The sequence below is a fragment of the Rhinatrema bivittatum genome, chromosome 4 (genome assembly GCF_901001135.1).
Source record: "Rhinatrema bivittatum chromosome 4, aRhiBiv1.1, whole genome shotgun sequence".
Taxonomy (NCBI): Eukaryota; Metazoa; Chordata; class Amphibia; order Gymnophiona; family Rhinatrematidae; genus Rhinatrema; species Rhinatrema bivittatum.
In genome coordinates, this window is record NC_042618.1 from 179,984,226 (window position 1) to 179,998,509 (window position 14,284).

The following is a 14,284-nucleotide window of genomic DNA, read 5'->3' on the forward strand; positions in this document are numbered from 1 at the left end:
TACTGCTTTTCTGTAGTTCCTCTGACTTAATATCGTGGCGGTGCACAGGTTAGGAAAATGAATGCTCGTAAAATTGAGTGTCTGTTTTTCTAACCTGTTGACAGCCATCTCTCCTGGGCGCCCAATGCCAAGGAGGCGCCCGGGAGAGGTGAATCGGCGCGCGTTAAGAGAGCACTGCTCAATCATGAGTGCTCATTTAACGTGCGCCGACATTGCATTGGCCTGATAGTGGAGGATGTTGCTGGGATCATTTGTGGACCCAGTAGCTAGAAAAGCGTAGCGGTGGCAGGTTAGTGAGCATGGAGCCCGTGAAAAGACTCAAATTTCATTATTGCAGAAGGTCCCCACTCCATCCTGAAGATGGCGCTGGCATCTTAATGTCCCTAAAAAAAAACCAAACCAGGACTACATCTCCATACATGCAGTGCAGTAAAACCAGGACTGTATTTTGCCTGTCCTCTTTTTGCATGGTGCCATGCAAAATGGGGACACTTTCTTAGCGGCTAGTCTATAAAAGATATTTCTGGCTACTTTTGAAAGAATTGCCTTTGGTAAACACTTTTTTTTTTTTTTAATTAATAACAGGCATAAGAACAGAAGAGTTTGAAGATGAAAAAGCAATGTACCAGGCCTGGCTTTCTAACCACTCATTAATAGGAGTTGTCTTTAAAGATTCATTTTCTTATGTGATTCGATACAATATCTATGATATCACAGTTCCAAATGACCACATCACAATGGCAGGTAATAGAAAAACACTTATTTAATTTGTCTGTACTGAATTTCCACTGTAAATTATTTTCTTCCTTGATGGGCATGTACCACTGTCTTCTATTGATGCACACCTGCAAGGAGATTTTGGCACTGTTGGTGCTGTCACCCCCATTACTTCCCTTCCCTCCCAAGTCTGGACGACAGGGAGCAGAAGATCTAAGACACAGTCCCCTCATTTTCTGTGGCAGCTCATGGGTATGAATGTAGTTTTTATATTTTGGTTTATTTATTATGTGTGTGCTCTGTTTCATTTTCTTACCGATGTATTTTATTGTATTTGTTTTTCCTCTCTAAACCAACCTGATTTTTTTTTTTAATATTGGTATAAAAAAACCCAAATAAATAAAAAAAATAATAAGTAAATTAATAGATTCCATGACAAAAGTTAGAAAATTCTGAAGCAAATTGGCGAAAATCTCCATCTTTTGTGTTGCGTTATAAAAATAAATTAGTTTTACAGTATATTTATTGGTATTATTAATTTTATTTTTATTTGCGAAGAAAAGTGATCTCGAGCATCACTCCAGGGAATGGACTTCAGAGATGGGGAGAGAAAGGGAGAAGAGAAAGGAAAGGTGGAGGAGCATGAGAAGGGAAAAAAAAGGACTAGGGATGGGGGAGATGGGTGAAGATTAAGGCTCTGGGATGGGAGATTCTTGCATTGAGAAAGGAAAAGAAGGAGCAGGGAGAACAGGGGAGCGGATTCCAAGATCTGGGGGAAAGGGAGAGATAGGAAAGGAAGTTCCAGGATCTGGGGGAGAGAATCCAAGATCAAGAGAGGGAGGATTTGAATTGGAGTGGGGTGGGGAGGAGAAGGAAGGAGGTGTCCCTACCACGCTCTGGTCCAGCTCCTCCTTGCATCTCCTCTTTAATATTAAACCCAGTGTGACATACACCGACACACTTGGCACCAATCCCTTCTCTTAGACACAAATAATGCTGCCTCCTACCCTTGTTCCCCTCCCTTTCACACACAGGCATACTCTCCCAGCTGATCCCCCTCATCCCACAGCCTCTCTTTCCATCTCCAGTAATCTCTGCTCAGCCCCTCCGAATCTCCCCCAAATGATCCCCCTTTGCTCTGTCTGCTGCAGGTTTCATCCTTTTCATCTCCTGTTCCCTGCATGCTGCCTGGAGGGGCGGGGCTAGATCAGGAAACAGACTGATGCTCTCTGATGAGTGAGATTCAGCACAGCTGAGAGGCAGCAAATCTTCAGCCAGCCTGCTGCCCCTTAGATTTTTGCTGCCCTAGGCACAGGCCTGGTGTGCCTGTTGACAAATCCAGGCCTGCACACCTGTGCAGCTTTTTGAGTTGACTAGATCAAAGTGCTTTTTGATAGCATACCCAAATAAATGTTTTTGATGGGGGAGAAGAGGGGGGGTTGTTTTCTATTTAAAGGGGGAATTTTATAGGATACTTTGCACCAAATTTCTAAGAGAACGTACACACATATTTTTTCCCTTTGAAATTTGAAATTTGCTAAGGTTACAAGGTACCTGCAGACTTTCGCACCTTCAGTTTTCTGCAGATAGATTTTTCCGTGGTAGATAACATGCATAGATTTGAAAATACAATGTATGTGAATTATTTTTCAAGCCAACCCAAAATACATGCACAGGAACATATATGCTTCCAAATGCATATACTTTTAGGTGGATTCAGGGAGGGAAATGATCAGATAGCCAATTTATGCCAGTAAAATCACTATTACCTGTGTAAATAGCTTTGAAAATTGTGCTGAAAATAAAAGTATAAATCATAATAGTAATTTTGTCCATAAGTAGACTGACTTATCTCTACTAGCTTTCAGCTCTACTTAGTATGTGTGGGAGTTACCTCATGAGCCTCGTCAGTCATTTTTTTGTCTGAGCACATGCCAGACATATACTTGGTCTCTCCAGATACATTTTTCACTAAAAACTTCAAACTTCATCTTTTTCAATACTTCATCTTTTGTCTTTGCTAGTTGCCTCCCTGCCTCTGTAGCACCGACAAAAACACTTTTAAGTGCTAATAAAACAAAATTCCAGGAAAACTTTGCCACCTTCAACATGTCTGGCAAAAATAAAACTACTGTGAGCTGTTTCAGAAACTGCATTTGTGACAAGGTAATGTCGCTCATGAATGGGCATGAGTTCTGCTACCATCATGCGAACTATAATGCCTGCTCACAGATGACCCCATAGTCCCAGCAGTCTAGGGCAAGTAGAATTGAGGAGCTGTGTAAATCTCTTCAGAGTCACAGTAGATCCTCTTCCTACAGTGCGGCTTCTGCCTTGCTGGGAAAAAAGTTGAGCAGGAGCTTCTCAAAAACTCCCCCATCAGACCAAAACCAAAGGGGTTGGTCTGATGGATTACTCGTTATCGAAAAAGATGCAACATCATTTGCTGGAGCCATCAGAGCCTGCATCAAAGAAACACAAGACCTTGAAGTATGGAGCATCAGCACCATTGATGTGACCAGCATCAACACTATTGGTGCAAAGCATGTTGGCATGCTCGATGCAAGACATGATGCAATTGATTTATGGCCCACCAAGGACCCCGATGCCCCGTGCACCAAGGCACTTGACACATCACAATGGTGCACTCAACACACAAAGTTTCAGTACTTTTAACATATGATATATCATGGCCCATGTGCGCCTCTTAAACACATCATAATATACGTGATTCATCAATACATAGCATCAGAAACCCCAGGTTCTCTGCCTTTTCTGGACTAACAATCTCGATGCAGTCAATGCATACATCATCAAAACATCCTCACGAACTCTTCCTCATTGCTTGACTCTCAATCTAGATCTTTCTCACTTTGCACAGCTTTGCCTAGAAGTACAATCACTTCTTCAATAATGGACAATAGAACCAGTTCCTGTGTCCCACATGAATAAGACTTCTACTCCCAATATTTCCTCATCCCCAAGAAGTCTGGAGGATTGAAGCCCATTCTGGATGTAAGACACTTGAACAAACATCTACTCTGAGAGAAATTCAAAATGAATTCCCTCAGCGTGATTCACCCTTACATTCAGAAAGAGGAATGGATGTGTGCTCTCAAATTGAAGGATGCATATGCTCATATACCCATCCATCCTTCCCACTGACACTATCATCTTCTCAAGGTGAATTCTTCCCACTACCAACACAAGGTACTCCTGTTTGGCCTTTCAGCTGCCCTAAGAGTCTTTACCAAATGCCTCGCACTGGTAGCGGTAAACCTCTGTCATCAAGGGATTCAAGTATTCCTGTACCTGATCACAGTGAGCTCAGAGGAAGAAGTGCTGTTTTCATTACACAAGACATTTCATCTTCTACAAAAGTTGAGCTTTTTGGTCAACTTTGAGAACTCAAACTTAGTACCAACCTTGCTACAAGAGAGAACATTTCTTCTATCAGAGTGAGCAAATACTATGACATCTCTCATTTACAAACTGCTGACCTCTCAGCGCTCTCCAACCAGACCAATCCTTGTTGTGTTAGTCACATAGCAGCAGCCATCCACTTGGTCCAACTAACCCGACTTCATATTTGCTACCTGCAGTGGGATCTGCATTCTACTACTATTACTACTACTTAACATTTTTATAGCGCTACTTGATTTATACAGTGCTGTACAAACAACACAGAAGAGACTTACAATTTAATCAAGGCAAACATAAAGGTCAAGAGACTTGGGGAGTTACATATAGTAACACAATGGTTAAAATTAGTTAATGCTTTGCCTGCAGGATGTGTTGCTATGGCCCTATTCCAGTCTTGCCGTGTCTAGCTCCTTGCCTGTTCCAGCCTGGTCTCATCCTGCTCCTTGCCCTGCCTTGTTCCAGTCCTGTTCTTTGCCTTGCCTTGTCCTGTTCCAGTCCTTGTTTTGCCTGTCTGTGCCTTCTCTCTTCCAGCCCTTGCTCTGCTTCATGGACTGTCTTCTGGTTACCTGACCCCAGCCTGGATTCTGACTTCATCTGATCTTTGCCTGCCCTAACCTCTGCTTGGATACCGATATATTTGCTCTCTGCTTGCCCTGACCTTAGCCTGGCTACTGACGCTGCCTGACCATGCCCTACGGGACTCTCGCCTAAGTCCTGCTAGTCTCAGAAACCAAGAGCTCAACCTGCAGGGGAAGAGGCTGGTACAGGTGAAGTCTAGTCCTTGCTCCCTGCATGAACGAGACTGCCTGTTGTCAGAAGGGTCCTAACTGGTTTGCCAACTGGGTAGTACAAATCTCATCACAGCTCAAAGGATTTACAGTCCATGGCACATGGTCATAGCTAAAACACTGAGATGTACTCTTACTGAAGAAATAATAAGGCCTGAGTCAGAAAGGTGGCGCATTACACCATGTTTGAGTGGATGCTAAACCTATCTCTACTCATTCACTGGTATCGTGATTTATGAAAGCGTTATTAAATGTTAAACCTCTGGTACAAAGACCTGTGATTCCATGGAACTTGAATGTTGTCCTTTCTCAGCTGAAGAAGATGCCATTTGAGCCTAGAGACAGCTTCTCTGAAGTTTTTGACATGGAAAATAGAATTCTTTGTCACTGTTACCTCAGCTAGAAGAGTCAGCGAACTCCAATCTCAGGCACACTATCCACCATATATGCAGTTCTTCCACAATTGAGTGGTCCTCTGCACTTACCCGAAGTTTCCTTCAAAAGTTGTCATGGCTTTCCACATCAATCAATCCATTGTATTACCTACCTTCTTTCCAAGACCACAAGTGCACGAAGAAGAGAAAAACCTTCACACTTTGGATGCTATCCTGGGGAAGTGTGCACCAGCAGCCGGCAGGCACTCAAAGTTTAATTCTGCCCCAGAGGAGCAGTAAGTATAAAAACAAAAAAATTAGGGATAACTAGGGTAGGTTTAGGGGTCAGGGAGGAGAGGGGAAGAGGGAGGAAGGATAGGGTTAGGGAACTGGGCAAAGGCCCAATCGTGTCGCCACGTCATTCTTTTAAACCCCCCCCCGCCGCACACAGAGGAGGCCACCCACCCGCACATGCGTTCGCGGAGATTAAAATCCGGCATGCATGTGTTGACACGCGCATGTTATAAAAGTCACATTCATGTGCGTGCACCGGGAACCACATGCACATGGATGCATGTGCGGGCCTTTTAAAATCTGCCCCTAAATGCTTGGGAAAAGCAGCAATGTTCCCTCCTCCTGAGTTCTTATCAGTTTTAGGTGCAGCCGTGTAGCCTTCACTCTCAGGTTTCAGTACCAGTTAATCACTTACTTTCTCACCATAGAACTGCTGGAATAACTACAATAAACAGATTCTTGCCTGTTCATAAGCATTTCACAGTGCAAACCATATGAGTTCACTCAGAGGTTGGCCTGTGGCATTTAACTATTCTATGTCTGGGTGAGAACTTTGAATCCATGTAGCCTAACCTCTAAATACATCCTCATCCAGAGTAGTTAGAAATAATTCCATTTCAGCTATTTGCTTCTTTCTTTCTTTCTTTTTTATTCAACAGTTTTCCATATATACAATAACAACAATTACTGAGAAGCACTCTCTCATCTCCCCACTCTAAGTTCAGTAGGAAGGTCTCACTTTTGACAGCCAACCACGGAGGTCATTTACTAAAGGTTTTCTCCCATTTTGTGCTTATGGGGAAAATGTTTGAAATGTTGACCAAACAGCTTGGAATTTCTCCATCTTATTCCGCATCAAGGCTGTCACATTCTCCATCTGATAAATGAATACAAGTCTTTTGTACACTGAGAGTTTGCCAGGTGCCTTCTTATCCTTCAGTGGGCTGCAACTTCACATCTTGCTGAGGTTAAGATGTGAGTAATCAACTGTTCTGCCCTCCTCTGCATCCCCTCTATTGAGGCCGAAAGCAAAAACGATAAAGGGTCCTTATCCATTTGAAAACCCATCATGTCCAAAATCAAACTATTAATCATATCCCAGTGCGAAACAATTACTGGACATAGCCACCACACATGCCCCATTGATCCGCTGTCCCCACCATTCCTCCAACAGCGATCTGTTGTATCAGGAAACATGGCGTTCAAGCCTGCTGGAGTTTAGTACCATGTCAAATATATTTTTACAGAATTCTCCACCAGCTGCACTGAGATTGTTTTCGCTACCCGCCCCTAATATCTTTCCATATGACATCATCATCAGAACATCCTAATTCTTTAACACAGTCCTTCTCATGATTAAGAAGGGTATTCTTGGGTGGATAACTCAACCATTTATAGATTTTTTAAATAAACCCTTTAATAGGCAATCCTTTTATACAATATGTTTCAAATATAGAATGCCTCTTCCCCTCTCATCTCTTCCCCACTATACTTGAAATATAGTTACGGACTTGCAAATATGTATAAAATTGCCCCTTTCCAGATTATACTTTTCCTTCAGACTCGCAAAGGACTCCCAACCGTGTGGATGGAGAATCTGCCCCAGCTGAACCAAACCATGTTTTTCCCATTTCTAAAACCTAGCATTCTCTAATCCTATCCGAAAATCCTCATTATATCGTATCAGCATCAGAGGTGAAAAATTTTCCCAAGAGAGCATCTTCATTTTTAGTGTTGCCCACACCTCCAGTGTTCTTACAGAAGATGGGTTACATACATCCTTACTCAACTATGAACCTTTCTTAACTCAAAACAGAGCCTGCATTGGTGTTGTATGGAAACACTGTTCAATACAGACCAATTGCTTCAAAGCCCCCCCCCCTTTGAAACCATTCCAAACATGCCCTAACTTGCCCACTTTATAATAATTTTCCACCTGTGGCACCCTTATGCCTCCCATACCTTCATTTTTAAAACGACCAACCTATCCAACCAAGATAGATTTGTTTGACACCATTTATGCATATCTGACCATGACACCCTAATTAAGGATGAGTAGTTCAACTGGGCCAAAGTGGAAACATTTTTAATTTTCACCCCCAAATATTTAACATAATGAGGAGCCCATCAAAAAGGAAAACTGCCTTTTGATCTCACCACCATGGCTGGAGCAAGAGAAAAATTTAGTATTTCAGATTTACTCATATTTACTTTAAATCCAGAAACCGCCCCACATTGTCCAAGCTCCTTTACCAAAATTGGAAACGAGATCAAAGTATTAGACAAAGTAAACAGCACGTCATCTGCAAAAAGGGAGACTTTATAATCTACTTCTCCAACTTTGATTCCCCTGATATCCACACTTTGTCTGATCTTTTCAGCTATGGTTCCATCGCTAATGCAAAGAGGAGCAGTGACAGTGGACAGCCCTGCCTAGTTCCCACCCCAAGGCAAAACTTTCAGAATATCCCTCATTTATCTTCACACATGCCTGAGGAGAGTCATAGAGCTTTTGGACCTATTTATAGAAATTTTCCCCCAACTCAAATTTACCAGTGCTCTATACATAAAAGCCCTCTTCACCCTGTCAAAGGCTTTCTCTGCATCGATGGCAAGGAGAAGAGCCTCCTACTTCAATTCTCCTGAGGTGCATATTAAATTAAAAACTCTCCTAATATTATCTGAGGTACTTCACCCCGTTATAAAACCAGATTGATCCTTGTGTATTAATAGTGGCATAACCCAGCCAATCTGTCAGCCAGTATTTTCAGAAAGAGCTTCACATCAATATTAAGCAACGAAATAGGCCTGTAGGACTCACAGTTAGTACAATATCTTTCCTCCTTCAGAATAACTATAATACCCACTAAATGCATTGAGGGAGAGAGATAACCACTTCCAATTAAACTATTGAACATAGCCTTAAGGGCTCCACCAATATACTTGAAAATCTCTTGACATTGGGCAGTGTGCCCATCCAGTCCATGTGACGTATTTAACTTTAATTTTTTAATGGCAGCTTCTGTCTCAAAGGCAATGATCTCCTTATTTAATGCCTCCCATTCTACTGGCGATAGACTCAGCAGATTGACTCCTGCCAGACAGATATCTATATCCTCAATCCAGATCCATCCCTCTTCCTGATAAAACTCCTTAAAACTCTGTAAGATCTTACTAGGGTCAGGTATCTTGAGCCCCATTACTTGGGACCGGGCCACCTTCCTCTTCAGCTTGAGTGCTAACAGCAGAGATGGTTTGTTCCCATGCTCAAAATAAGTTTGGTTAACTAGGGTCATTTGATAATCAATTTCATCTAAGACAGGGACTTTAGCTAGGTCCGCACTTTCTCTAACTGAGTAAGGACCTGCACCAAGCCCTCCTCCGTCTTCCTTAAAACCACAGCCAGAGCATACCTTTTCTTTTTAGCTAAAGAGGCCCACATAATCAATCTGCCTCTCATCACACACTTTAATCCTTCCCACAAGGTGGCCTCCGAAACGTCCCCATTATCATTTATAGCCAGGTATTCCTATATCTCATGTTTGATTTTACCACACACATTCTCATCCCTCAGGAGTGAGTCATTCAACTGCCAAAAGCACTTAGATTGAAAAGGTGAAAACTTTAACGGGCGGATTTTAAAAGCCCTGCTCGCGTAAATCCACCCGGATTTACGTGAGCAGGGCCTTGTGCGCTGGCGCGCCTATTTTGCATAGGCGCACCGGCGCGCGCAGAGCCCCGGGACGCACGTAGGTCCCAGGGTTTTCTGAAGGGGGCGTGTTGGGGCGGGGCCAAACGACGCAGCGTTTTTGGGGCGGGATGCGGCATTTCGGGGGCAGGCCTGGGGGCGTGGTTTCGGCCCGGGGCGTTGCGGGGGCATGGCCGCGCCCTCCGGAACCGCCCCCGGGTCGGGTCTCGGCGCGCGTGGATTTACGTCTCCCTCTGGGAGGCGTAAATCCATCGATAAAGGTAGGGGGGGGGGTTAGATAGGGCCGGGGGGGTGGGTTAGGTAGGGGAAGGGAGGGGAAGGTGAGGGGAAGGCGAAAGAAAGTTCCCTCCGAGGCCGCTCCGATTTTGGAGTGGCCTCGGAGGGAACGGAGGCAGGCTGCGCGGCTCGGCGCGCGCCGGCTGCCCAAAATCGGCAGCCTTGCGCACGCTGATCCAGGATTTTATAAGATACGCGCGGCTACGCGCGTATCTTATAAAATCCAGCGTACTTTTGTTTGCGCCTGGTGCGCCAACAAAAGTACGCGATCGCGCTTTTTTTAAAAATCTACCCCAATGTCTTTATCATCAGTACCAAGCTTTTTGCAAGTGTACCGACGGTTTGGAATCGTGGGTGCAGGATTGTAGGTCCCTTAGCAAAAAAACCCCAAATATTCAGCCGCACTTTCATAAAAAGTACCCTGCTCTTTTTTTTTTTTTCAAATTGTAATTTTTTTTGATAAACAATGTTAAACACCTAAAACTTTACAAGAATTCAGATTTCATAGTAAAGCTAGCACTGTACAAAGTTTTTCAATAAACCTGATTAAAACTTTACTGGATATTCTCGAGTTGTGCATCGTTATCAATTCTTCCCTTTTCTTCCTCCCACTCTTAACCCTCCCCCTTCCCTCCCCTCGTACCATCTCATTCCAGACCATACTCATAATAAGTCACGCACTTTGATGACTGCATTGGTTGCTCAATCTGACAAGATACTTAAAGTATAACACATGATTTAGACTTATTAACATGTTATATTTCTAAACAACTGTTATATTATAATGGGCCTAAAGCTAATTTCTGATCCTTAATCCAGGGCATCCAAATATTATTATAATAGTTTGTTAAGGTTTTATCTTTTATGGTGGTCAATTTGGCTAATAGGCAAATCTTATTTAGCCTCTGTTTCTCCTCATCAATCATAGGAGCTCTCTCAGACTTCCAACTGTATGCAAGGGCACAACTCGTTGCCAGCATCAATTGTTGGAACATAGAGTTCTCCGAATCAGGCCTATCAAGTGGGACACTTAATAACGCTTGTTCCGGATTGGGATCTACCATCAGCCCAATTAAGTTGGAAGCCAGTTAAATATACTTTTCCACAGGTCGCCAACCCTTGAGCATTGCCACCACATATGTATATAAGGTCTAATACTCCCATATCCTTTCCAACATCAGTTTGAATACAATGGTACAAACCTAGCAATCCTTTCTGGGGTGATGATACCATCTCATCATGGGCTTGTAATTATTGTCTTGTGCAAGAGCTGAAATAGAGCATCTTTTGACATTTAAATAGATTAAGTCCCAAATCTCCTCTGTGACTTCTTTCCCCAAATCTTGTTCCCATGCCTTTATATAGGAGGTTTTCCCCAACTGATCCTGATTTAGGAACCTGTATATCAGGGAGAGGGTCTTTTTCAATGTGTCAGCCTGGTCGCACAAGTGTTCAAATGGAGTTTTCTCAGTCACCAGAAAGTGTTGGATCTGTAGGGAGTGGAAGATCTCCCTGGGATCAAAGAGAAATGTGTCTTGTAATTCATAAAAGGAAGCCATCTTTTGGTCTCCCCTTAGCTTTTCAAAAGTCACCACTCCCTTATCCAACCATTGTTTATAAGAAAGTAAGGATCATCCCACAGTGAGGATCATCCCGCAGTGAGTCGAATATTGTAATTTATACTGGACTTGTAAAAATACCTGCGGGGACCAATTTTGCCTTCCATTGAAGCCATATTTTTATTGTGGTGTTTACCGAGGAAGGCCAATTTTTTTTATCTGTGGCCAGGTTGACCGTGGTTGCCACGCTAGAAAATGAAGGGGAATCCCTCCCACCATCACAGATTCCAACCATGCCCATTGCTTCTCAGTCTTTATTTTATGCCAATCTACAATGGCTCTAATCTGCGCTGCAGCAAAATACCAAGAGACATTTGGCACACTCAGTCCCCACTGTAATTTATGTTTATTTATTTATTTGTTTTTATATACCGACATTCAACATATGTCATCACATTGGTTTACATATAACGATTTGATAAAGAAAAACATTACATTGCAATAGAAAGTGGTAAATGAGAAAGTAAAACAAAGGGAGGGAGATTTAATTAACAGATAAGGGAAAGAAAGAGAAATAGAAGAAGCAAATAAATTAGGTAACAAAAAGATTTGAGAGAGAGGTTTATCTTATGTGCATTTAGGTGTGTAGAGGAGAGGTATTCTGTGCAATTTGATTAATAATAGGATTGGTGTAGGTGTGTATTAGACAGATAGGGATGGATTTAAGATTGGGTATATTGTGGAGGAGATAGGGGTGGGTATGGGAGAGTTGAGTGGTGATTTTCTCATTATGTTGTGAATACCTTTTTAAAGAGCCATGTTTTTGTTTTGTTTTTTTTAAAGTTTGTGATGTCGGCTCAAGCCTTAGGTCAGTGGGAAGGCTGTTCCATAGGAGTGGTCCGGCTATTGAGAAAGCACATTCTCTGGTTGAGTTGAGGTGGGCTAATTTTGGGGAAAGAGTTGTGAGAAGACCAGTGTTAGCGGAGCGTAGATTTCTCTGTGAAATTTGGAAATGAAGTACTACATCCATCCATTCCGTTTTGTTGTTATATAATGCTTTATGGATGAGGGATAAGGCTTTATATTAAACTCTGTAGGGGAGCGGTAACCAATGTAGCTCCTTGAGAATTGTGGTAATGTGGTCAGATCTTTTGCTGTTGTTGAATGATCTTGCTGCAGCATTTTGTAGAAGCTGAACTGGTTTAATAGTGGAAGCTGGTAGACCAAGGAGAATTGTGTTGCAATAATCTAGTTTGGAAAACAAAAGGGCTTGTAAATAGATCTCTTGATCCTTGGGGATTTGCACTTCCAAATAAAAGCAAAGATTCTCCTTTGAAGGCTTTTGAAAATATCTGTGGATAAGTATATCGGGAGAGATTGGAAGAGGTAGTTGAGCCGTGACATTAAGTTCATTTTAAACGAAGCTATTCTGCCAAACCAAGAAAGGGTATAACCTGACCAAATGTCTATGTCCTGGTAAAAAGATTTTATAAGGGGTATGAAATTGAAGTCAATCAGCTCATCTAATGAATTGCTATTTATAGGTATTTAATAGATTTTGATGCCCATTTAAAGGAGAACCTTTGCTTCAATGAAAGGGGTTGTTCTTTGGGGACAGAGATATTGTCTGACTTTTCTAGATTTAACCTAAATCCTGAGACCGCACTGAAGTCTCTGTAGTTACTTTCTCTAACGATCTTTTGGGGTCTGTGAGGGTAAATAATACATCATCAGCAAACAGCGAGAGTGAGAGGTTAAACTCACGCTCACCCACCTGTACTCCTGAAATTTGCTCTGCCTGCCTGATGCGAATCACCAGAGGTTCTAAGAACAGCGCAAACAACAAGGGCGACATAGGACAGCCCTGCCTTGTTCCCCAGGAAGGTAGGTGAATAAGACCCATTAACCTTTACCCGTTCCTCTGGGTTTGAATATAATTGACTCAACCAGTCAATATGACTCAACCAGTCAATATGACCCAAATTTAATTTTTTCCAGCACTTTAAATAGGAATGGCCAATGGACCAAGACAAATGCCTTTTCAGCGTCTATTGTGAGAACAGTTGGGAGTTGTTGTTCACGCACCCACCATATAAGATCTAAAAATTTCCTCACATTGTCTGATCTCATTCGCCCTGGGATAAACCCAGATCGGTCTTCTTTATAAGGCAGAGTACTGTGCTGCAGAGCAAGCTGTCAGAGGATTTGCATGGCTGTATATGTTATTCTTGGATTTTGGGATCAATCAACCAGCCTCAGTACATCTTTTTGAAGACAGTCTAGGGTGTATCAAACGGTGAACACAAAACAAATCAAGCTAAGCATGAAACTTGTAGACATAAAAATACACTATGTGAGGGATATGTATGAGAAGGGGCTAGATAAGCTGACATACTGCCCCACAGAGAACATGGTGGCAGATATATTAACTAAACCTCTGTCCAAGAATCGTTTCATGGCTCTGTGTTCTGGATTCAGGCCACACACACACTCGCACACAATTTACCGAGAGGCTTGCCTGTACTTCCACAGGCCTAACTTGGGGCTAATTCTCAGGAAAAAGGGAAATACCGAGGGGCTTCTATACCTTGTGGCTTCTCCGATACATAAACAAACATGCAATATAAGAACATAAGAACATAAGAAATTGCCATGCTGGGTCAGACCAAGGGTCCATCAAGCCCAGCAACCTGTTTCCAACAGAGGCCAAACCAGGCCACAAGAACCTGGCAATTATCCAAACACTAAGAAGATCCCATACTACTGATGCAATTAATAGCAGTGGCTATTCCCTAAGTAAACTTGATTAATAGCTGTTAATGGACTTCTCCTCCAAGAACTTATCCAAACCTTTATTGAACCCAGCTACACTAACTGCACTAACCACATCCTCTGGCAACAAATTCCAGAGCTTTATTGTGCGTTGAGTGGAAAAGAATTTTCTCCGATTAGTTTTAAATGTGCTACTTGCTAACTTCATGGAATGCTCCCTAGTCCTTCTATTATTCGAAAGTGTAAATAACCGAGTCACATCAACTCATTTAACACCTCTCATGATCTTAAAGACCTCTATCATATCCCCCCTCAGCCGTCTCTTCTCCAAGCTGAACAGCCCTAACCTCTTCAGCCTTTCCTCATAGAGGA

General features: G+C 42.6%; 1 protein-coding gene across 2 annotated transcripts in view; it reads left to right on the forward strand.

The window, feature by feature from the left end:
* The window catches only part of LOC115090341 (ATP-binding cassette sub-family A member 9-like), a 306,577-nt gene that overhangs the window by 15,168 nt on the left and 277,125 nt on the right, over nt 1-14,284 (forward strand). For both annotated transcript variants that reach the window (XM_029599290.1, XM_029599291.1), the window contains exon 3: nt 586-744. In XM_029599290.1, coding sequence (XP_029455150.1) covers nt 586-744 — 159 coding nt within the window. The remainder of the gene's footprint in view (nt 1-585; nt 745-14,284) is intronic.